At 40.6% G+C, this 26,996-nt stretch overlaps 1 protein-coding gene across 1 annotated transcript in view; it reads left to right on the forward strand.

The window, feature by feature from the left end:
- The window catches only part of LOC126263476 (probable cytochrome P450 6a14), a 148,705-nt gene that overhangs the window by 50,453 nt on the left and 71,256 nt on the right, over positions 1-26,996 (forward strand). The window contains exons 3-5 of the mRNA XM_049960570.1: positions 10,950-11,024; positions 19,237-19,518; positions 19,638-19,876. Of these exons, the coding sequence (XP_049816527.1) occupies positions 10,950-11,024; positions 19,237-19,518; positions 19,638-19,876 (596 nt within the window). The remainder of the gene's footprint in view (positions 1-10,949; positions 11,025-19,236; positions 19,519-19,637; positions 19,877-26,996) is intronic.

Consider the following 26,996-nt stretch of genomic DNA (forward strand, 5'->3'; position numbering starts at 1 on the left):
TGATGCTGGTATTTACCATCTTCTAAAGTCATCAGATGATCAAAACTAATTGCAAAATGATTTTGATAAGATATCTGTAAGGTGCGAAAAGTGGAAATTGACCCTGAATAAGGAAAAGTGTTAAATTATTCACAGAGTACTAAAAGAAATCAGCTAAATTCGATTACGCGATAAGTCACACAAATCTGAAGGCTGTAAATGCAGCTAAATACTTAGGCATTACAATTACAAATAACCTAAACTGGAACGATCACATGGATAATATTGTGGGTAGAGCAAACCAAAGACTGAGATTCATTGGCAGAACACTTAGGTGGTCTACTAAAGAGACTGCTTACACCACGCTTGTCCGCCCTAATCTGGAGTACTGCTGTGCGGTGTGGGATCCGCATCAGGTGGGACTGACGAATGACATCGAAAAAGTACAAAGAAGGGCAGCTCGTTTTGTATTATCTCGAAATAGGGGAGATAGTACCACAGACATAATACGTGAATTGGAGTGGCAAACATTAAAACAAAGGCGGTTTTTGTTGCGACGGGATCTTCTCACGAAATTTCAATCACCAGTTTTCTCCTCCGATTGCGAAAACCTTCTGTTGGTACCCACCTACATGGGGAGAAATGATCATCACGATAAAATAAGAGAAATCAGGGCTCGCACAGAAAAATTTAAGTGATGGTTTTTCCCGCGTGCCGTTCGAAAATGGAACGGTAGAGAGACAGCTTGAAGGTGGTTCATCGAACCCTCTGGTATGCACTTTATTGTGAATAGCAGAGAAATCACGTAGATGTAGTAGATGTAAATTCATTATCAACTAATCTCAATCTGAAACAACAGTAATAATGGAGAGAAATTATGTTTTTCATGTACAGGCGTAACAAAACTATAAATATCTAAAATATAAGCGTTCTTAATAAATCTGGAGATTATCATAACCGACTAATTTCAGAGTGGTCGTGCTGGCCAAGCGAGTAGAGTATTGGCAATCATGGGTGCAGTGCAGGTACGAACGGGAATTTTTTTCTCGTTCCAGTCCCTCCAAGAGGCCGCCAGTTGAATCAACGTTCTATCGAATTGAGTTGAGGGATCTTTCCCGTGGGTAAGAGGCGGCTGTGGAGATGAACTCACCACCCCCACCCCTCCGAGTCCGTGCCGAGAGAGAAAGGTTGTGTATTGCATGCATTCGAGCCAGAGGCCTGTTCACTGGTTGACCGCCACAATATATTTGATTCATTAATTTAAGAATGCTAAAGTTTTTTGGACGTCATTATTATTGGAATCAGTTATCGGTGTCTTCTCCGCCTTTATATTTGTTTGAATACAAGAAGGACTGTGTATTCTTACGACTTTCATTTATCACTATAATTGAATGGTTCAACACACTCCTTGCTCCTCCAAAACATCTCTCTTCATTTCGCTACTGTATTCATAACTAGGAATACTAATGAATACCTATCTGTCTTAGTGATCTACAGATTTTCTATTATGAAGCTGTGTGCATTGAATTAAATATTTTATGCACTGTTCGAAAAAAATCGCAATACCAAAAATAATTCATGTAGTGTGATGAAATTTACTGAATACATTGGTCTAGGTAACAAATTTACTTGTTAACATGGTAAGATCGCAGGTTAATGAATACGATAGATAGGCTACTGAAAATCAATAACCACAGAATTACACCCTGCTTCACACAACTGGAGTTGCATATGGCGGTGGTTTGGGGTCAGGGAATGCAAGATACACTACTGGCCATTAAAATTGCTGCACCTAAAAGAAATGCAGATGAGAAACGGGTATTCATTGGACAAAAATATTATAGTAGAACTGACATGTGATTACATTTTCACGCAATTTGGGTGCATAGATCCTGAGAAATTAGTACCCAGAACAACCACCTCTAGCCGTAATAATGGCCTTGATACACCTGGACATTGAGTCAAACGGAGCTTGGATGGTGTGTACAGGTATAGCTGCCCATGCAACTTCAACACGATACCACAGTTCATCAAGAGTAGTGACTGCCGTATTGTGACGAGCCAGTTGCTCGGCCACCACTGACCAGACGTATTCAATTAGTGAGATATCTGGAGAATGTGCTGGCCAGGGCAGCAGTCGAACATTTTCTGTATCCAGAAAGTCCGGTAAAAGACGTGCAACATGCGGTCGTGCATTATCCTGCTGAAATGTAGGGTTTCGCAGGGATCGAATGAAGGGTAGAGCCACGGGTCGTAACACATCTGAAATGAAACGTCCACTGTTCAAAGTGCCGTCAATGTGAACAAGAGGTGACCGAGACGTGTAACGAATGGCACCCCATACCATCACGCCGGGTGATACTCCAGTATGGCGATGACGAATACACACATCCAATGTGCGTTCACCGCGATGTCGCCAAATACGGATACGACCATCATGATGCTGTAAACAGAACCCAGATTCGTCGTTGAGTACACCATCACAGGCGCTCCTGTCTGTGATGCAGCGTCAAGGGTAACCCCAGTCATGGTCTCCGAGCTGATAGTCCATGCTGCTGAAAACGTCGTCTAACTGTTCGTGCAGATGGTTGTTGTCTTGCAAACGTCCCCATCTGTTGACTCAGGGATCGAGACGTGGCTGCACGATCCGTTACAGCCATGCGGATAAGATGCCTGTCACCTCGATTGCTAGTGATACGAGGCCGCTGGGATCCAGCACGGAGTTCCGTATTACCCTCCTGAACCCACCGCTTCCAAATTCTGCTAACAGTCATTGGATCTCGACCAACGCGAGCAGCAATGTCACGATACGATAAACCGCAATCGCGATAGGCTACAATCCGACCTTTATGTAAGTCGGAAACGTGATGGTACGCATTTCTCCTCCTTACACGAGGCATCACAACAACGTTTCACCAGGCAACGCCGGTCAACTGCTGTTTGTGTATGAGAAATCGATTGGAAACTTTCCTAATGTCAGCACGTTGTAGGTGTCACCACCGGCGCCAACCTTGTGTGAATGCTCTGAAAAGCTAATCATTTGCATATCACAGCATCTTCTTTCTGTCGGTTAAATTTCGCGTCTGTAGCACGTCATCTTCGTGGTGTAGCAATTTTAATGGCCAGTAGTGTATATGGCATCTGGCTCGGCGCTGTTCTTGAAGTAATCATTTTGTAACAGTTCGTTGTGTCACTGTGATGCCAACTGATGCTCAAATTGATGCTGCAGATGCGGTACGATGCACCAGGGCCATACACCGAACACTATAGTTTTCCCTCCCGTTAATGCCACTTGGCCATTTGGCCGTCCAGATGCCGATTTTCGTACAACCGGGCATTCTCGTGACCGCTGCTGTCGGCAATCATATATAGTGGCTACATTGCTGCCAAGTCTCTCTGGAGTATCGTAGAAGGAATATCCGGCTTCTCGTAGCCCTATTAAACGCCCTCATTCAGATTCCGTGAGGTGTTGATAGTTGAGTCTTTTTGGCCAACATCAGCTCGCCATGCCCAATCTCAATGATAATTAACTCTCACGACTGTTACAGCACGTATTTAAAGCAAACCTGATTTGTATTTTATGGTGGCGCTACGAGCGCCTCTTAAGCGAATAGCGTGAGATGTAGAAACAAGCCTACCAACTTTCGTTTATGTCGCATAATTCCTTCATGGTATTGCGATTTTTTTTTCAGTCAGTATATGTGATTTTAGTCCACTTTTGATTTGGTGAAGCACACAAGTTTCATTCAAAGGTATATCGCTCCAAGATCGTAAAGGGAAACAAAAGTAAGTTAACACTAACATGTAAGAAGTGGCGAAAGAATAGACTATGAATGCTGGAAGTTTTAGTTTTCTTGTACGCCAGGTTGAAGCTTACAAGACCATTCTCAGGGAATTGCTCAGTATCGGGACGTAAGCCAATGGCAGTCTCGTGAACATGTATTGTTATGTGAGCCTCACTGCCCTTTTTTTTTTTTAAACTACACTCCTGGAAATGGAAAAAAGAACACATTGACACCGGTGTGTCAGACACACCATACTTGCTCCGGACACTGCGAGAGGGCTGTACAAGCAATGATCACACGCACGGCACAGCGGACACACCAGGAACCGCGGTGTTGGCCGTCGAATGGCGCTAGCTGCGCAGCATTTGTGCACCGCCGCCGTCAGTGTCAGCCAGTTTGCTGTGGCATACGGAGCTCCATCGCAGTCTTATACACTGTACTAGTGCCGACATTGTGCATGCTCTGTTGCCTGTGTCTATGTGCCTGTGGTTCTGTCAGTGTGATCATGTGATGTATCTGACCCCAGGAATGTGTCAATAAAGTTTCCCCTTCCTGGGACAATGAATTCACGGTGTTCTTATTTCAATTTCCAGGAGTGTAATTTGTGCCTGATTTTATTCTGTGAAGCTCAGTAACGTAACTAAATACCGTAAATGTAAATTTGATTCAAAAAGTACTTGAAGTGAAGTGAAGCGCAGCTGGACAGCAACAAACTCTTTAGCGCGCAATCCCCGCAGCGATAGTAGCTGTGAATCTTTGAGTATGGACTCAAAAAAAAAAAAAAAAAAAAAAAAAAAAAAAAAAAAAAAAAAAAAGGCAATTGATTTATAAAAAAAAGAGGCCTGTTAATCTGTATCTTGTGGAAAGAGGACGTGTCGCTAGGCCGTCACTCAGAACGTTTTCTTATATTTGATGAAAATTGCTATTTCACTGATAAAACCGAGTAAAGTATGTGTAATAGTTGCCAAACATTATGTATACGAATTTTCTGGAAGTGAAGAATAGAAATATCTTGTTTTTAGAAAAGGAGGTGAACTTCATTGCCGTCGCCGGCTATCAATCGACAGAACCGTAAGTGTACAAAGTTCACTGATATACAGGAAAGGAAATGCATTCTCTATAGTTTTCATTCAATACGTAACAACATCTCATAATTTCTTAATTGCAATAATTGGATCATGTTCTTGTATAGTAGTATGGAGCTTAACTCCACTGACCAATTCTGATGCAGCAGGACGTGTAGTTTGAAGGAAGTTTGTGTGCTAAGTAATTTCCTTTTCTCACGAAAAGCGGATTGCTGTTGGACCTTATTTACTTGCAACAGTGGTCCCTTAAGTATGAAAAGCTACGAAAACTTGGGCTCAAAGCTATCCGCAATACGACCAAGTAACTAACAGAGTCGTATTTTAAACCTTAAAGAACAATAACTTCCTCCAAATTGTAATACGTCAACAACTGGTGCAGAAACTGATCATTCAAGGAGGCAGCAACCAAAATTCAGGTACCAGTTACGACTTAAAGTAAAAATCTCAATCAAAAATCAGTCTCTCTCTCTCTCTCTCACTCTTCAAACACATATATAAATATTAGTATTATTAAGATAAAAGTCATTTTATAAACACTTCTGTAACAGTCAGACGACCTGTAAGATGTATTTTACAAACTCACAGAGCAAAAGCGTAATTATAACACAACATGATAGATCAAAGCAAGTAATGAATAAATGTCAACGGAAGTGAGACTTTTATGGAGAATATGTGACTAGACTAGTATTATATTTATATCTAAGCAATTTACCACCGTTCCGAGCTGCAAATTACATGGCAAAATTTCATAAATAAAAGTGAATAACAAAACAGAAATGCTAAAAAATGTTGTGTGATAAAACAGCAGGCCAATTACCGAATTACGATATTCAGAAAAACAAAAAATAAAAAACAAAAAATGATGGTTATAATAGTACATAAGACCTACATCTTTTTTGCAGATGCTCCTACACCTACCTCGCTCTTCCGACGTCCTTCCTACTCATTTTAAAGTCGTCCTCACACGGGAGTAGGCACCCAACATTGACCTCACGAGCGTTTGCGACGTGGTTTACGCTCGAGCACTGTCTAGCGGCCTTTGACAGCTGTTTGGCTCGCAAACGACACAGTTTCTTTTCGGAAATTGACGCGCATAAAATGCCTGCGTTAACTCTGTTGGCGAATGTCTGAGATGAACGGGGAAAACCTTGAAGAAGCGTCTGGACTCGTCGATGGCTTGAACAGCGAACTGCTGCTAGATGAACACTACATAATACTGTATAACGATCTGAGATACGTACTAGTATCCCATCGTCCCATTTTCGGTTTTAAATTGAATGTAGCGAAGGTATAGCCCCTAATGTCAGCTTGTGCATCCATACCCGTATTCTCCATGATGCATTGACTACTAGCACTTCGAAGTAACGTACTTCATCACAGAAATTTCAGCATCGTGATTCGGTTCATAATTTCATTCAAATGGAAGATGAGATGATTTCGAAACTGCTCACTTTCGTTGTAAAAGATATTTATCTGCAAGATATAAACTTGAGACAGTCAATAAATCCAGATATACATATACATAATTTGCAGAAAGATTCATGATAGCAAAAGCTTCGCGTATAAGAATCGCGACAAAGAGAACTTTAAAATTTACGACTGCAAAAATGGCTCTGAGCACTATGGGACTTAACATCTGTGGCCATCAGTCCCCTAGAACTTAGAACTATTTAAACCTAACTAACCTAAGGACATCACACACATCCATGCCCGAGGCAGGATTCGAACCTGCGACCGTAGCAGTCGCGCGGTTCCGGACTGCGCGCCTAGAACCGCGAGACCACCGCGGCCGGCAACAACTGCAAACGTGGCAATAAAAACAAATATGGCCTTCACTGTTATTGTAACGTCCAAGGTACAGAATCACGGATGCAAAATACTCTTAAATGAACAATCAGACTCATTTTTTAGAAACATTGGTTTCTTCTGTAATGAAGTTACGGTTTTTCTTCTGGTTTTACCATAAATTCATTTATAATCTATCTTGAGACGTAAAAATCCGATCCAGAAAGAATTTCGAGCCCAAATCTCCTGTTTGTAACGAGAATCTGAATGTGAATCGAGGGACGCTATAGGCGACATCATCTGGCCCCACTACTGATTTACAGAATTCTATTCTTAGGACGCTGAATCCGTAGAAGGAGAGTGCTGTCACGACGAAATGTACCCCCTATCTCAAAGGAAGACGCCAAAATTCCGCATACAATCGGTTGGTAGACCCTGAACAATAATCTCAACTCTCTCGCAAAACAGCAGCAGCTGCTTGCCTTCCACTTGCCTGGCCACACAGGTACTTCCATGAGACAAACTGCTAGGTGTACTGCTGAACAATAATCTCAACTCTCTCGCAAAACAGCAGCAGCTGCTTGCCTTCCACTTGCCTGGCCACACAGGTACTTCCATGAGACAAACTGCTAGGTGTACTGCGTCAGAACGAGCACACACTGACACAACACAAAATCTTCGGAAGTAATGTAAGGTTATCTATATTTCTTACTTGCTCCTTCACATAATCATTTTCCGTTGAACTGTCTGAATGAAGATTATCCGAAAGTATTACTCCATTTTACCCTTTTGACAACTGTCACTTATAACGTATTCTTACAATTTTGTTTCTTTAACTGACGCCTCAGCAATAATGATGGCATACACGGTTAAATATCAATTTTTATGTTGCACGATGATGATGATGATCAGATATTTGAAACTAGAAGAAAATAAAAAGTTGTTTGTTAGCAACTCATGGTGTTACACAAAAGAGACTTTTTTAAAAGCAAAGGCTAACAAATAAACTTTTCAGTTCCAACAATTAAATTATAAGCTTTAGTAATGCTAGAAAATGTTGAACAAGATTTTCCTCCAATGGCGCATTTCATGAGATTGAAAAGTAAAAAAGCTAATAGAATTATTGAAACTGCCAAAAAGAAAGGTTATTAAAGACCTACACTTGCTTTCTGAGGCCATAAAATTCCAGAAGACTGGAAAATAGCCTTAACCTACCCTTTACATAAAAAGGGAAACGAACAAAATGCAAACAGCTACACAGGTGTGTCACTTCCTCCCGTCAGCTACAAAATTAAAAGAAACATCTGGGAAAATATCAGTGTCATTTCTGAAGCAGAAGATCCCGCGTAGCACATATTTTTAATTGATTGGTGACTCCATAGAGTGCTGCGTGCACAACGACCATATGATAAGTAAAACTAGAAGGAAGGTCAGCGTTGGCCGTAATTTTGATGGTTTATTAACAGCAAAATAGGTTTTCGATCACATTATTATCATAATATTGTGGTCGTTTCATAGCTTTTGTTACTGATAATAACTATACACCAGTTCTAAATGATTCAAATGGTTCTGAGCACTATGGGACTTTAACATCTGTGATCATCAGTCCCCTAGAACTTAGAACTACTTAAACCTAACTAACCTAAGGACATCACACACATCCATGCCCGAGGCAGGATTAGAACCTGCGACCGTAGCGGTCACGCGGTTCCAGACGGAAGCGCCTAGAACCACAAAGGCCACAACGGCCGGCCTAGACACCAGTGCCTACGAGCTTTAATTTGTACGCTAAGGCACTGAAGATGACCATAATGTGATCGAAAATCGATTTTGCTGTTATAAATCATCAAAATTACGGCCAACGCTGACCTTCCTTCTAATTTTACATATTTTAACTTGAAATTAATGATTCATCACAAAATGCTTACCAGAAACGTAGATAAGTACCATATTTCATTCAGTAGCAAAGAAACAATAGGTAAAATCAACGGACAATTTTATTATTTTAAAAAAATAGTAAAAAAAATTCGTGAAACTCTATCACATACAACAACTGAAGTTACTTATATGTGTCAAATGTCCCAGTTCTTTAAATTAAAAATTATCGTAAAACAAGCGGATTGCTTTTCACTCTTACTGGGCGTATTTTTAAAAAGATTGTAAGGATCTGCAATTAGGAGTTTAAAAATACATCATTTAACTATTAATTCTAGGAAGAAAGTCTAATGCAATTAATGCAAACTGATTGACTTTCGAGGATGATTTTGCAATTCTCTCAGAAAATGTGACAGAAGCAGTTACTCAGATAAATCTGCTAGTAAGAAGAGGCAGGAGAACATGGCTCAGAATTTTAGGTGAAAAACAAAATTCACGAGACATATAAAAGAGCACAAAAATAAATAGAAACACTTCTGTGAACAATGGATTGACTTAATGAATTTAAATATATTGGAGAAATCAGACAGAAGAACGGACTGAAAGATTTGCAATAGATTTAAGACTCAGAAAAATGACAAGAGCATACACATTAACTAAAAATATCTGAAACAAGAACAGCATCTGTATAAATGCTAAAGTAAAACACTATACCACAGAATAAGACCAAAATGTTTAGGGATGAATACTTAACAGTTAATTACAAGCTAGGCAGAATTGATACATCTACATCTACATGATTACTCTGCAATTCACATTTAAGTGCTTGGCAGAGGGTTCATCGAACCACAATCATACTATCTTCCTACCATTCCACTCCCGAACAGCGCGTGGAAAAAACGAACACCTAAACCTTTCTGCTCGTGCTCTGACTTCTCTTATTTTATTTTGATGATCATTCCTACCTATGTAGGTTGGGCTCAATAAAATATTTTCGCATTCGGAAGAGAAAGTTGGTGACTGAAATTTCGTAAATAGATCTCGCCGCGACGAAAACGTCTTTGCTTTAATGACTTCCATCCCAACTCGCGTATCATATCTGCCACACTCTCTCCCCTATTACGTGATAATACAAAACGAGCTGCCCTTTTTTGCACCCTTTCGAAAGACAGATAATTAGAGAAATAATGGATGCAATAAAGACTCCACAAAATTAATGAGATATACCAGATACACAGAAAAATCAGTAGTAATAGCAAAATGTAGTCAGCAACAATATGGACGGGAGAAAGAAAAAGACAACTGGAGAAGAAGATGAAGGAGTGCTACGAGAACATGAAGTAGTGGAAAAAATAGGAAACATCAAAGAAAGAGCAGACATTAAATTCGTGACGTGATCCCAGTCATTGAGCACGAAGATAAAATAGCACCAGACAATAGTATGGACCGGACAACAATACGTTATTAGGAGTAGCTGTTTTCTACCTTATTCTGTTATGTTTGTATATAGCCTGATTAAGCACAGGCAATATACAGCGGTTTAATAATAGTATAGTGTTAACACAATTAATTTCTAGCTACTGCTTCTTTCCTCTAATATTTATGTTTGTGTTTCTCGTCTGCATTTCCCTCCAGTGATGAGGTCCACAGAATACGGTGTAGCATGGCTGTGTGCATTTGAAACTTGTGAAATTAAAAACAGTAAGCTAGTGTGAATTAATTTCAAAACTGAGATGAATTGAGGCAGATGAACATTCTTAATTAAATAAGAGAATAGTAAAAGAAACAAGAAGAAAATACGCAGACAGTTAAATCGGTCACCTGACTTGTTTGATGCGTCTCACCACGAATTCCTCTCCTATGCTCTGAGTAGTACTTGCAACCTACGTCCTCAATTATTTGCTGGATGTATTCCAGTCTTTGTCTTCCTCTACAGTTTTTACCCTCTACAGCTCTCTCTAGTACCGTGGAAGTTATTCCGTGGTGTCTTAACAGATGTCCTACCACCCTGTCCCTTCTTCTTGTCAGTGTGTTCCATGTATTGCTTCTCTCGCCGATTCTCCGGAGAACGTCCTCAGTCCTTACCTTCCCAGTCCACCAAATTTTCAACATTCTTCTGTAACACCATATCTCAGATGCTTAAATTCTCTTCTGTTCCGGTGTTCCCGCAGCCTACGTTTCACTACCAGATAATGCTGTGCTCCAAACGTAAATTCTCAGAAATTTCTTCTTCAGTTAAATTACTACGTCAAAAAACTCAGGTAGATATCGTGAGGAGCTGTCGAGAGTAAGCTGAATGGCCGGAAGTTAATGTTTCAGTTATCACGTCGTTTAATCTTGACTGCCAAAGTTTATGTCGAGTATCTCAAGTATCTTATCGGCACCGTTCAGTAAGCGCGGTTACATATTTCCCGAAATGTTTGCTGGTGCTCCTTATCAGATGCTCTTGCTCATAAAACAGGCGACGACAGCAACAGGGATCAGAGTGTGGGCCTGTTCGCTATCGGCTGCAGAGGTAAGAGAATTTCCTCATACATTCACAATGGTTGCTGACATACCGTAAGGTCGCCATATTGCTGATTTTGTAGTCAAGAGGTGGCAGTAAATTGAACAGTACATAGCATAAACATGTCAACAATAACACGTTCTAAGTGCAAATGGAAAATCTTGTGCCGCGAAGACGTTCACATGTCAACATTCTGTCATAGGGTATTGTTCTGAAACGAGATTCTATCAGGAATATTGTGCTCTGTCCCTCTCAAATCTGTACAGCGAGAATTTGTATTAGTAAGGCAATTCCTATTTTTTTGTAACGATACGTTTCGGAGTCCGGAAAAGGTTGCGTACTGCTGGTATGCTAGATAAGACATGATCATGAACTTGCATTGCACTAACCTCTGTGAACGTAGCTATTTCTGCAATAAATCGATAAAATACGTTTAGGGATATACTTAGTCAAAGCCATTACTTTTCAGTGCAATTTACGTAACATAATCGTCGAGAAAGTATCTTTGGGTGCACATAACACAGTACAATGTAAACGTCAGCCGTAATGGAAATGTAGGTCAATATATACCGTTTTCTTTCGACGGTATAGTAGTCAGATAGAGTTGATAATGCATCAACAGACATCCTCAACATATCACTACTAGACATTACTGATGTACTCTTTCCCTTAAAGGGGACAGTACAAAATGAAAGTTGTGCGTTTTACGATGTTACAGGTGTAATTAATATGGCTCTGACACTATGGTGTTGCACAGGATGATATCGCGTAATGAAAATGGGAGGAGTTTCGAACGTACAAGAATCTACAACTTTATCTGTTACTAAATTGCAGGCCGAGTGCAATCAGAAGAAACGGATGCAGTTTTCTTCCCGAATCTGACAACTGATTCTCAGTTTCAACGTTTTATTCAGCAGCATATGAATCAAAAATGGATAATTTTCCATGCTTCATATTATTTATTTTTTTATACGTATTGTCGAGTTAACGTTTTAAATATATTTACCAATTGAAACCTAAAATTTCAAACATGGTCTGAAGGGAATTAAGAATCATTGCGCTGAATAATCTGTGGAGCACTTATTAAAAATTCGTGTAAATTGTTGATAATTATATGACGTACAAAATGTATACCACAAATACTGTAAAACATTTTTCTAGACTATGGCTTACAGAGGTCTCTAACAATAACATCTACTCTGTGTTGATCTCAACAACTTTCATTTCTGCTGAAATATTTAAGTGCTCCAGTTACATTTATGACCTTCGCCATTGGCTAAAAGAGCTGGTTTTCTCTCAACTTATACAATGATGCCAAAGACGATAGCATTCCTAGCCAATTCAACGTACGGCGTTTATGGTATGATTAGCGTATTGGCCATTTGTTACACAACCAGCAGGCCAAGTGGATGATGTAAATGATGAATCTCTATAGATTTACTACAGGTATGGCCACGGGTAAGGTGAAATGAATACTGCCAGGTGATGAAATCGCTATAAACAACTGGCTCTTTCGAACGGCTCAGTAACTTGAACATTATTTCCTGCGTTAATGTTGACGTTCTTGTAAGGAATACGTTTTCTTTTTAAAGAATGGGTCGATTTCTAGGACAAATAACATTTACAGATTAAACAGTAATGATTTTGTTTTGAATAATAACAGCAAAAAGCGCTTTCGATGAAACATACACACTACTAACATATTGACTGTCGCAGGATGTTCGGCCGATGTTGTTTTATCGATTTTCCTTGTGTTTCACCAGCACGAATAGCTGGTGTTGTCGAAGTTTCACCCTCCATCATCGTGCAAAACGCCAGGAAAATCATTAAACAAATGTCGGCCGAAGAAATCGAGTCAGAAACCAATAAGCAATAAATTAAGAAATGGCTACAAAAACCCAAATAATTTATTGCATAGTACGGCTTAGAAAAGTAATGCAGTTACAAGTGGAAACACAGATGTCCTGTTCTCATCAAATATCTGAGTGAGAAGTTTGGAAGAGTCACAATGGCTTCCTAGTGACACGTTAGTTCAAGTACGAAAACTGTAATTTATTGGCGACGCCACCAGTTACAATTTTTTATTTTAATTTTAAATCGCGAGCACTTCCAATTGAAAGTCACCAATCATATGGAGTTACATTTACGCAAATTACCGTGTGTTGAGTTAATATCAATATTTTACTAAGGTACCTACAACTGGGAAATAGCTCAGCGTAATATTTTTATGTGCACCATCAGACAACGGAAATAATTTCAGTAGGAATGTATAACAATTTAATGTTAATATATATTTTCATTAGTTGCAGATTTTACGTGTGATTTGCATTCTAGAAGCAACGGCAGCCCATGTTTCCCAGATATTATTACTGTGTTTACAGTCCACAGCACATTAATAAAAAAAATTCTTTTTATAAATAGGTATCTGTAATGACCCAAAACTACTCAAAAAGAAAAAAAGGAGTAAATGAAAGGAAAGTGATGTAGCGAAGGAGGAAAGCTAGTTGGAAATGAACAATGAGATTCATAAAAGCTAGTTATTATCTGTTATTATATTTATAACTTTAATTATCAGCAACTGTAGTAAATATTTTTCAGAACAAAATTCAGTCACCAGTTCCAAACATATTTTTATAATGCTTTGCCAGTTTCGACAAATTAATTTGTCACTATCAGAAGCTTATAAAATTTGGGATATTATAAATTTTAGACGTTGCCTATACATTTATGTGAAGTGTAGGAAGTATCTTACAAAAATTTACTTGGTGTTGGTTAACAGATATCAATATCGCCTTCACAGAAACAAAATCCCATGATATATGCAGAAATGTACACATTGTACGTGATTATTTTAAACATATTTTAAAAATATAACATCACTACATCATTTACCACCAATAATGCTACGAGGTGCTCTTCAAACGTAATGAGAAACCTCCAACTGACAAGTTTCTCAAACCTGGAGTATATATAATACAATGTAATAAATGTCCGAGTTTTTATATACGACAGACAGAGAAAGCATTTAAGACCAGCTTCCCTGAGCACTTGCTCAACAAAGACGGCGAGAATTCATATAAGTCAATTTTTGCAGAAATCTCAAAACAGAGAGACACTTTCTTCCTCCTATATCCTCGATCAACATGGAAAATTTGAATGCAGTTGAAAAAGGCTACGAAATGAACATTTCAAAATAATTTGAAATACATAAACATTCCCTTCCAAACTCGTAAGATTCGTTGAATGATCAATTTGCATAAAAAAATAGACACTATTTTGATTGCATTTAATCACTTAGAAATTGTGCAGATTATCCCATACTTCTATAGATTAGAACTAGGTGCAATGTTTTTCAAATGCATTGTATGTAAATTTATATAGCTTTGTTATATTTTTTTAATGTGCTTTCATATACTTTCCTTGCTGCCAGAACACCAGATACGTAGATGCGATTCAATTACTGTAAATTCTCTATCTGTGTTTACAATAATGACACACAATATGTGCATTTCTGGACATGTCATGACATTAAGCTTCTGTGAAGAAGATACTGACGTCTGCTAAACCAATACTAAGTAAGTTTCTGTAATATGCTTCTTATACTTCACATATATGTGAACCCAAGGTCTAAAGATTTATAATATCCCCTATTTTGTAAGCTTCTGAAGATGTAAAATTAACTTGTTGAAACCGATAAAGCATAATAAAAATATATTAGCTACTGACGACTGAATTTTATTCTGAAAAAATCTTCTACCTACTTAGAGACAAACGTTAAAAATAATGAAAAGAGATTAGCAGTAACAAACGTAAGGAAAAAATTTAACGAAGCTAAAGTAACTGGTAATGTTTAAGGTAGTGAAAACTGTATCAATTCCCCTCAGGTACAGTACTGACCATCAGAGAGGAAGGTCGCCATTATCTCTATGGAAATTACTGTTTGTTGATACTGTTCTCCTTGGAAAATACACAATACATGTTTGAAAGTACACACATGACAACAATTACAGAACTGCACATGATATCTGTCTCGAAGTATTCAGTGTGGTGTGAAGCCTATAGTTCATGTGTTTAGAGCCTGTGAACGTTTTTGCATGGATTAGAAGAAGGTTTACATATGTTCCAGACGAATTACACTTCATCCAGCTTGGAAACGAGTCCACACAATTACGAATAATAGTTGCTTGCCAATAATGGTGAACAACTTCAGAGACAAAGCATGTTCCAATTGTGATGCCAGGAAAACCTGCAGGCAAGGAAAGCTGTGCTACATGTCGCTCTTTGAAGACTGTCAGAACTGTGTCGTTACACGCAGCCAGGCATCGGCTTGTGGAATTGTCGGAGTGGAATCAGTATCTCATACCTTCTCGTGTAGCGATTGCTGTTCAGATAAGCCTCAATATGTAGGGGACTAGATTACTTCTTAAATGCCACGGTGCCTCAACACCTGGCGTTCGATTGCGATAGCAGCTAACAATGCGATGTGCAATTGTTTATCGCTGTACGGGACTCCTAAAAGTCTAGGTTCTGACATTGAGCACTCCAACAATGGGTTTTACGTGCCCATTGCAGCCATAGCCATTTATGGTTGCTGGATAACGGAGGCAGGCATGCGTTTCACCAGTCGCGTCCACAGCAGACGACCATTAATCGACCGGACAAGTTCACATCCTCTGCAGTCCTCCATCACATAGCCAAATTTGTAGTCTGTAGCAAATGTTAGGGTTATTCAAACAAGAAGTCGATAAAAGCTTGCATGGTTCTGCTTACTAAACTTTCTTATGCATTTGTTCCTCGCATTAATCACAGTTCTAACTACACTACTGGCCATTAAAATTGTTACACCACGAAGATGACGTTCTACAGACGCCAAATTTAACCGACACGAAGAAGATGATGTGATATGCAAATGATTAGCTTTTCAGAGCATTCACACAAGGTTGGCGCCGGTGGCGACACCTACAACGTGCTGACATGGGGAAAGTTTCCAACCGATGTCTCATACACGAACAGCAGTTGACCGGCGTTGCCTGGTGAAACGTTGTTGTGATCGCTCGTGTAAGGTGGAGAAATGCGTACCATCACGTTTCCGACTTTGACAAAGGTCGGATTGTAGCCCATCGCGATTGAGGTTTATCGTATCGCGACATCGCTGCTCGCGTTGGTCGAGATCCAATGACTGTCAGCAGAATACGGAATCAGTGGGTACAGGAGGGCAATACGGAACGCCGTGCTGGATCCTAACTTCCTCTTATCACTAGCAGTCGAGATGACAGGCATCTTATCCGTATGACTGTAACGGATCGTACAGCCACGTCTCGATCCCTGAGTCAACAGATGGGGACGTTTGCAAGACAACAACCATCTGTACGAACAGTTCGACGACGTTTGCAGCAGCATGGACTATCAGCTCGGAGACCTTGGCTGCTGTTACCCTTGACGCTGCATCACAGACAGGAGTGCCTGCGATGGTGTACTGAACGACGAACCTGGGTGCACGAATGGTAAAACGTCATTTTTTCGGATGAATCCAGGTTCTGTTTACAGCATCATGATGCTCGCATCCGTGTTTGACGACATCACGGTGAACGCACGTTGGAAGCGTGTATTCGTCATCGCCATACTGGCGTATCACCCGGCGTGATGGTATGGGGTGCCATTGGTTACACGTGTCGGTTACCTCTTGTTCGCATTGACGGCACTTTGAACAGTGGACGTTACATTTCATATGTGTTGCAACCCGTGGTTCTACCCTTCATTCGATCCCTGCAAAACCCTACATTTCAGCAGGATAATGCGCGACCGCATGTTACAGGTCCTGTACGGGCCTTTCTGGATACAGAAAATGTTCGACTGCTGCCCTGGCCAGCACATTCTACAGATCTCTCACCAATTGAAAACGTCTGATCAAAGGTGGCCGAGCAACTGGCTCGTCACAATACGACAGTCACTACTCTTGATGAACTGTGTTATCGTGTTAAAGCTGCATGGGCAGCTGTACCTGTACACGCCATCGAAGCTCTGTTTGACTCAATGCCCAGACGTATCAAGGCCGTTATTGCGGGCAGAGGTGGTTGATTTGGGTACTGATTTCTCAGGATCTATGTACCCAAAGTGCGTGAAAATGTAATCACATGTCTGTTGCAGTAGCAATTTAAATAGCCAGTAGTGTACGTTCCGTTACTTTCTGGACCCTTCGTAATACTACATTTTTTGGCCACATAGTAGAGCACGTTGCTGGAATTAGATGAACGCAGTTTGTCTGCCTATTGCTACAGCAATGCTCTATACATCATCTGGATTGTATTGGGACGAAATATTACCTACTCTCGCGGAACAGGCCAATGTATCCCCTTGCGGCGGCACGTTGCGTTTGATGTTCCACTCACCATGTGGCGAATCTCTTCTCACACGCAACCCTCCTCGAAGGTACTGAAATGCAGTTTTCAGCAGGAAACATCTATACAAAAAAAGAAACAGCTGTACATCTTGAAACCAAAAATGGCACTAAAAATTGTTTTGTCAGTGGAAGGGATAGTTAAATGAAAGTAGTTACGTTTCACTGTGTTATGGTAAGCTTGCATGCACGAGTCACTACCAAGCCATAGTCTAAGCTATACAAAATGTGAGAAGTCCACACGCACTCATCATTGATAACGGTAGCCAGTTTATGGTAATTATGAATTTTCTCTCACAGAAAGTTTACAAACCGAGTGTCTGTTTCAGAATAGCTCACTGAAATGTTGTTATAATCAGACTCATGTAACGAAAAAAGTTCACGTTCGCGAGTAAGCAACACACCACACTGAACTTACTTATTTCAAATCACACCAAAAGTTCTGTATTTCACGCCCTGAAGTAAGTCGATCTCTCTTCCATATTCTGCTGCGCTTTTCAAACATTTAGGTACCGAAATATCACAATGTTAATAACTTTCATTCGGTCTGATCACTATGAGATCCTGGCCCCGTGTCCACTCACGTCTCTAGGCAAAAGAAGTCTCTAGTTCCCAAAAATACGCGCGAATATGCTAATTTCTGGTTGGCAGAGAAGCATCACAGCAATGGGGAAGCAGTACCAAACCTGCTCAACTTCGCCCATAGATACAGAACCAATCAAAATCTGTCACTGAATCAGAACAGTAAATTACCATAAATACATTTTTAAAACCATCAAACGAAAATTCATCTCCCTCTTAACAAAACTACTTTACCGAAATCATAATCTCATTCGACCAGTACCATAAGCTGGCGAAACTGCGTGTAACAAATTCCCCGGTACGAATGACAAACACACACGTCATTCACGAACATTCCTCACGGAGCCAGTTAGTTACTACGATGTATAGTAAAAAACTTTATATAAAACATTATTTCACATTTACACCTTCATTCACTCTCATAATTAAGCACAATTATAGTAGTAATTAATAAACAATTATAAAATTAAACAAACAGAACAGCAAATAAAAGCCATAGTGTTTCGACTGCAACTCAAACAGTGTCCGTGAGATAGTGACCTCTACCAGATGGTATAGAAACTATATACGAGTATATTCGAGCAATCTGACGCCACCTCTCCTGGCGTGACTCGTACTGCACGCCTGTTCATAGATCTCCGATCTCAACAACCACGGTGTAAGGCACTACACATCACGACCGTACTTGTCGTCCCGCCTTCAATTAATCTCCAGACACTCCACAAAGACCTCTGAACCCATTCCCATTTTATGAGATAGTCACATCCTGTCTACTGTAATGTACCCCACCTGCTCCATCCCAAATAAGGCCCGAACCCATCTTCTACCTGTTCAACTGATACCCTACCACTTAAGAATTGCTACATCTCAACAACCAATTCCATCTCCCATAGACTTCCTACACCATAACTGAGATGTGCAAATAACAAGTAAATAAAAAAAGTTAAGTTGTTTTACTGACAGATAACCATTCACGTCGATAATCAACAAAAGCAACACTGAGGGAAGGACTGTCTCTATCATCAGGAGCCCCCTACTTCTTACCTGCACTAAGACGCATTATGTAATGATTAGGAATTTCAATCAGCCACTTCCCCTCTTTTGTCCTGTTATATTGTGACAGAGGAAATTTCTTCTTCCGCCGCGATTCGAAACGAGTCTGACAGCGCTTGGGTTAGGGGACCCATGCCACAGAAAATGACATCTAATTATGTAGCCTTTGTTTTGTTTCTGTTTTAACAGACTGGTTGGAGATTCTCGGCCACTACCAGATAAACCCAGTTGTGGATAAGCTCGGTCTCGCCATGGGCCTGTTTCTGGAATCGTGGCTGAGTGAATTCCTGGCCGCCGCTCTGGTGGTGGTGGCAGCGGTCTACGCACGGTATTCTTATTGCTACTCGTACTGGAGCAAGAAGGGTGTGCCTCAGGCCCCAACCGTGATCCCATTCGGCAATGCAGGACGAGTGTTTCTTGGACTGACTCGTCTGGAATTCATGTTCCGAGACCTCTACTTTCGTTTCAGAGGTATTGTGGAACAATACATGTCTCAGCTGGGTGCTCTTTATATTGTTTCTCGTTTCCCTGCAACCATAGCTTTCTACGGAACATATTTCCGCCCACTGTTAATGGCTCATACATTTCAGACCATAGGTACGTGGGAGTATATATGTTCACCGAACCAGCCCTGATGCTGATCGACCGAGACCTTCTTCGGCTGGTGTTCGTCAAGGAGTTTGATGCATTCTCCAGCAGGAATGTTAACTTTGATGAGAAACAGCCACTGAATCATCACTTATTCAACTTGAACGGAGAGAGATGGAAGAGAATGCGAGCTAAAATGTCGCCTGCCTTTACAACAGGAAAGCTCAAAATGATGTGCCAAGTAAGTAAGAAAACTGTTCCAATTGTACAGAAATACTATTCACAGCTCACTAACATTCCTGTAACTTCCTTAACGTATTTAGTCTTAACATTGAAATAAATATAACAATCTTTTGTATCGTCTCTAACGTAGTCAAAGAATGATTTTTAAGCTATTTTATTTTTACGCTAAACTTCGAATTTGAGACAGGTTTCCATAAGTTCGCGCATAACACGTTTAAAAGTCAGTAAGAGAGAAACTCACAACGATGTTTTAATCACGATGATCACAATACTTCGGGACGAAAGTTCAATCGAAAGTCCTGTCTTTGCAGCGATATTTATAGCAATTGCTATATTTATAGCAATTGTCATAGTGTGTTTACTTTGCAACTGTAGAAACTTAATGCAGATGAATAGGAAAAAGAATCCTGTAATGTTTGAATATTCCATTAGTAGTGTAGCGCTTGACACAGTCACGTCGATTAAATATTTGGGCGTAACACTGCAGAGCGATATGTGGTGGGACAAGTATGTAATGGCAGTTGTGGGGAAGGCGGATAGTTGTCTTCGGTTAATTGGTAGAATTTTGGGAAGATGTGGTTCGTCTGTAAAGGAGACCGCTTATAAAACACTAATACGACCTATTCTTGAGTACTGCTCGAGCGTTTGGGATCCCTATCAGGTCGGATTGAGGGAGGACATAGAAGCAATTCAGAGGCGGGCTGCTAGATTTGTTACTGGTAGGTTTGATCATCACGCGAGTGTTACGGAAATGCTTCAGGAACTCGAGTGGGAGTCCCTAGAGGAAAGAAGGCGTTCTTTTCGTGAATCGCTACAGAGGAAATTTAGAGAACCATCATTTGAGGCTGACTGCAGAACAATTTTACTGCCGCCAACTTACATTTCGCGGAAAGACCACAAAGATAAGATAAGAGAGATTAGGGCTCGTACAGAGGCATACAGGCAGTCATTTTTCCCTCGTTCTGTTGGGAGTGGAACAGGGAGATAAGATGCTAGTTCTGGTACGAGGTACCCTCCGCCACGCACCGTATGGTGGATTGCGGAGTATGTATGTAGATATAGATGTAGATGTAGATGTACAAACTGCGTATTACCATGTATTAATAATGCGACAGATATTCATGAAACAGCGTCGGAGGAGGTCATCACTTTAAGCAGAGCTGCGGGTCGCCATAATTAAGGTGGAGATCAAGAGTCAAGCGGCCGCGCAGAGAAACCTGTTACCCTTGAAGCTCCCACGCAGATGGATTCTTGTACTAGTAAAATTAGATCCACTAGCGTTTTATGTCAATGGGATTGTTGACACTGCATCTCAGCTTAATGGCGGAAGCTTACGTCCAGTACTCAATCCTCTTTCTCCCTATACATGGAAGATAGCTGAACATCTGGGAGTCACACGATGTATATCGACTGACGGGAGGATTATATCGAAATGTTAAAAATTTTGTCGCTCGTCACAGAAACCACTTGTCAGTGCGACGGCACTTATCACCAGTCCCCTTATTAATGCCCCCTCGGCTGTCATGCATGGGGAAGGATGAACCCTCAGCAATACAGGGTGATTCAAAAAGAATACCACAATTTTAAAAATGTGTATTTAATGAAAGAAACATAATATAACCTTCTGTTATACATCATTACAAAGAGTATTTAAAAAGTTTTTTTTCACTCAAAAACAAGTTCAGAGATGTTCAATATGGCCCCCTCCAGACACACGAGCAATATCAACCCGATACTGCAACTCGTTCCACACTCTCTGTAGCATATCAGGCGTAACAGTTTGGATAGCTGCTGTTATTTCTCGTTTCAAATCATCAATGGTGGCTGGGAGAGGTGGCCGAAACACCATATCCTTAACATACCCCCATAAGAAAAAATCGCAGGGGGTAAGATCAGGGCTTCTTGGAGGCCAGTGATGAAGTGCTCTGTCACAGGCTGCCTGTCGGCCGATCCATCTTATCAGCTGCAGACAGTGCTTGAACCAATTTCAGACGATAAGGTTTCATAACTAACCTTTTTCGTAGGACTCTCAAAACAGTTGATTGTGGAATTTGCAGCTCTCTGCTAGCTCTGCGAGTCGATTTTCCTGGGCTGCGAACAAATGCTTGCTGGATGCGTGCTACATTTTCATCACTCGTTCTCGGCCGTCCAGAACTTTTCCCTTTGCACAAACACCCATTCTCTGTAAACTGTTTATACCAACGTTTAATACACCACCTATCAGTAGGTTTAACACCATACTTCGTTCGAAATGCACGCTGAACAACTGTCGTCGATTCACTTCTGCCGTACTCAATAACACAAAAAGCTTTCTGTTGAGCGGTCGCCATCTTAGCATCAACTGACGCTGACGCCTAGTCAACAGCGCCTCAAGTGAACAAATGTACAACTAAATGAAACTTTATAGCTCCCTTAATTCGCCGACAGATAGTGCTTAGCTCTGCCTTTTGTCGTTGCAGAGTTTTAAATTCCTAAAGTTGTGGTATTCTTTTTGAATCACCCTGTATTATGTGGCCAGTCGAGGGGAAAATTCCCGAGACCCTGTTTCCCTCTATTTTAGCCCGACCTGACATCTGTGACGCAAACTCAATCATCACATTCAGCCTGTGAATTATCAGTCATGTTGTAGCAGTAGCGAGAACCAGCAAGTAAACCCTGTCGCCGGCCGAGATGGCCGAGCGGTTCTAGGTGCTACAGTCTCGAACCGCGCGACCGCTACGGTCGCAGGTTCGAATCCTGCCTCGGGCATTGATATGTGTGATCTACTAAATCTACATCTACATACATACTCCGCAATCTACCATACGGTGCGTGGCGGAGGGTACCTCGTACCACAACTAGCATTTTCTCTCCCTGTTCCACTCCCAAACAGAACGAGGGAAAAATGACTACCTATATATCTCTGTACGAGCTCTAACCTCTCTTATCTTATCTTTGTGGTCTTTCCGCCAAATGTAAGTTGGCGGCAGTAAAATTGTACTGCAGTCAGCCTCAAATGATGGTTCTCTAAATTTCCTCAGTAGCGATTCACGAAAAGAACGCCTTCTTTCCTATAGAGACTCCCACTCGAGTTCCTGGAGCATTTCCGTAACACTCGCGTGATGGTCAAACCTACCAGTAACAAATCTAGCAGCCCGCCTCTGAATTGCTTCTATGTTTTCCCTCAATCCGACCTGATAGGGATCCCAAACGCTCGATCAGTACTCAAGAATAGGTCGTATTAGTGTTTTATAATCGGTCTCCTTTACAGATGAACCACATCTTCCCAAAATTCTATCAATGAACCGAAAACGACTATCCGCCTTCCCCACAACTGCCATTACATGCTTGTCCCACTTCATATCGCTCTGCAATGTTACGCCCACATATTTTTTATCGACGTTACTGTGTCAAGCGCTACGCAACTAATGGAGTATTCAGACATTACAGGATTCTTTTTCCTATTCATCTGCATTAATTTACATTTATCTATATTTAGAGTTAGCTGCCATTCTTTACACCAATCACAAATCCTGTCCAAGTCATCTTGTATCCTCCTACAGTCACTCAACGATGACACCTTCCCGTACACCACAGCATCATCAGCAAAGAGCTATCCACCCTATCCAAAAGATTATTTATGTAGATAGAAAACAACAGCAGACCTACCACACTTCCCTGGGGCACTCCAGGTGATACCCTCACCTCCGATGAACACTCACCATCGAGGACAACGTACTGGGTTCTATTACTCAAGAAGTCTTGGAGCCACTCACATACTTGGGAACCAATCCCATATGCTTGTACCTTAGTTAGGAGTCTGCAGTGGGGCACCGAGTCAAACGCTTTCCGGAAGTCAAGGAATATGACATCCGTCTGATACCCTTCATCCATGGTTCGCAAGATATCATGTGAAAAAAGGGAGAGTTGCGTTTCGCAGGAGCGATGCTTTCTAAAGCCGTGCTGATGCATGGACAACAACTTCTCTGTCTCAAGGAAATTCATTATATTCGAACTGAGAATATGTCCGAGAATCCTGCAAGAAACCGATGTTAAGGATATTGGTCTGTAATTTTGAGGATCCGTCCTTCTACCCTTCTTATATACAGGCGTCACCTGCGCTTTTCTCCAGTCGCTCGGGGCTTTACGTTGGGAAAGAGATTCGCGATAAATGTCCTTAGGTTAGTTAGGTTTAAGTAGTTCTAAGTTCTAGGGGACTGATGACCTCAGCAGTTAAGCCTCATAGTGCTCAGAGCCATTTGACCCATTTTGAACCCTATCACACCCCGACCTGGTTTTTGCAGGGTTGGACTGTTTAGGGGGAAGAGACCAAACAGAGAGGTCATCGGTCTCATCCGATTAGGGAAGGACGTGGAAGGAAGTCGGCCATGCCCTTTCAAAGGAACCACCCCGGAATTTTCCTGGAGCGATTTAGGGAAATCACGGAAAACCTAAATCAGGATGGCTGACGCGGGAATGCGAGTCCATTTGACTAACCACTGTACCACCTCCCTCGGATATATAGCATTGTAAGATAACGAGGAGAAAAAACAAAGATACAATTAACTTCTGCGTTTATTTCTGAATGTTATCCTCTGAGGCAAAAAACGGGAAAGCACCACGAGGAAGTTATGCAAACTGGTCACAAATTGATACAGGCATCGACGACAAAAGCAAAATTGTGAAATTGGCGGCAGATGAAAGAATATGAACTCAAAAGTTGTTTGTTAGCTGTTATGCTCCTACTGCACTGACGCCAGCTTGAAGTTGTGATATGTCCTTTTATTACATGAGTCTTCAAGACGTTAATATTTGCATTGAAGGTCACACAATCACTGAAATCGATTAGCTGTAACAAATGATTTCAAACCTCTTGTGACCAATGCTGCCAATTTTCTTGTTTACTGTCACCTGTGTCAGTTCTTGTTCAAATGGTTCAAATGGCTCTGAGCACTATGTGACTCAACTGCTGTGGTCATCACTCCCCTAGAACTTAGAACTACTTATGCCTAAGGACATCACACACATCCATGCGCGAGGCAGGATTCGAACCTGCGACCGTAGCGGTCGCGCGGTTCCAGACTGACGCGCCTAGAACGCTCGGCCACACTGGCCGGCGTCAGTTCTTGTAGCAATATTCATGTATGTTTGCTTTTCTTCCATACAGAAGTTCGAATGGAGTGCACTCTGTGCTGCTGTGTGCTGTTATCTTAAACACAAAAATTGCTTGTGGCACTCATTTGTTCTCAGAAGTTTGATCACCTGTTTCAAAATGTTTTAAATGTTCTACCAATGTACAATGATTTCTCACCAGCGCACCTTTAGATTCTGGATGGTGAGCTGTAGCCTGTACTAGCTTAGTTCTTAACACTTTGAAAACATCGCTCAAGGAATTCGAGCCTTGGTCCAGTAAAAGAATTGACGGAGTCCTTTACCTTAATACTATGTATTGCCCTGACGGTTTAGCTACTATTTTTACGTCTTGTCTCTCTCTATCGCCACTGTTAATGTAAATTTACTCAAATCATCCTGAAAAGTTAACATAGACCTCTTACCTTTACTTGATACATTTGAAGGACACACAATGTGTCAACTTTTCAAGCACTGTCTGAGATGCGTCAGTAAGTTTCAAAGGTGTTAGTGTTTTTCCTTGAATTTACTTATTTCTTTGACATAATGCACACTTTTGCTTGAACACCTCAATGTCAGGCTTCATTCTGCTCCATTGTTTGTACGACTTTAGTCTCCCGAAAGTCGTATGCATGCCTTGGTGTCCTCCCAAAGCATTATCAGGTATTCTTCACAAAATATTCTCCTTCTCTTGAAGATTAGTTTCCTTTTAGCTACCCCCTTCCATTTCTAATTCTTGGGTTATACTCACACGATTACTCTCCCCACTTGCTTTTGCTACAGAGCTTTCCTCTGTTCCTACATGAATATTTCCGTAAACCATCTGTTTCTCGTCTGTATGTTTATGTTCTCTGGGCCTGGTTCTACTATTACTATTCAACATACCTGCTTTGTAGATTACCGCATAATCATACCCTTCGATGTTCAGTCTCCACCACAGGAGTCTCATACTTGGATCCTTCATACTAAAGATCCATGTTAATGGCTTCTGTCTACCATCGCAGTAAACCCTTGTCTACATGCATACGGTGGGAAATACTTCAATGCACACACTACGAACAAAAATTATTTTTCTGTGCTAGTACTATAGGTTAGCGCCCACTGATTTGCTCACATAGACTTATGATCTGCAGAGTCTTTTTTGTTTTGTTTTGTTTATCATTAATCGAAATTTTGTGATCTTCACAAATTGCAATACATTCTAAACTTATCACGCTACGTAAGGCCATAAAAGCATGGTTCACATGAGCTTACGACCAAAAAGCGATTGTGGTAGCTGGAATGCAAGGTTTTTTAAAATCAAGCCTTTTGTGTTCTTGTGGTGATATTTGAAAAGAAACTTTCATCCCCTAACTCATATTTCTTTATATCTAACCGAGGAGGAAACACCAATTTTCATAGACGTACCTTTAAACATTTTTTAATATGAAGAAATATTTCACCCACTTGGAACGAATTCCCAAAAAATGAATCACGTATTTTTTATTTCTGAGAGTGAAGCCAAATACAAGTTTTAATAGATTTAGCTTTGAAAATGCTTCCATAATGAGATAATTTGATAAAACTTTCCATCCCCCATTTAATCTCTTAGGTGGTTTGAATTTCCAAAAACACTGATAATCTTTTTCCTATTGCCAACCGAGAAGTCAAGTACAAATTTTCACAAATGCGTTTTTAAAAATGCTTTAGCAATTACTTAATAATGATTTATTTTCAAAAAACATTCATCCATTATTTTATACCCACAGTGGTTGAATTTCCAAAAATGCAGAAATGTGTATTTCTTTACATCTACATGAGAAACCAGATACCAATTTTCGTAGCTCTAGCTTCCAAAACTGCCTTATTAGCAACGTGTTTTCAGAAAGTCTTTCACCTCCACTTTCGCCTCCGTAAGAGTGGAATGTCGAATAATTCCTCCTTCAACGATTTCTGCTTTATAAGAGCCATACCGTCTCACAGAATTCAAGTTCTTATCCTCAGCAGTTTGGGCTGAACTATGATGAATC

Source organism: Schistocerca nitens, chromosome 6, assembly GCF_023898315.1.
Source record: "Schistocerca nitens isolate TAMUIC-IGC-003100 chromosome 6, iqSchNite1.1, whole genome shotgun sequence".
Taxonomy (NCBI): Eukaryota; Metazoa; Arthropoda; class Insecta; order Orthoptera; family Acrididae; genus Schistocerca; species Schistocerca nitens.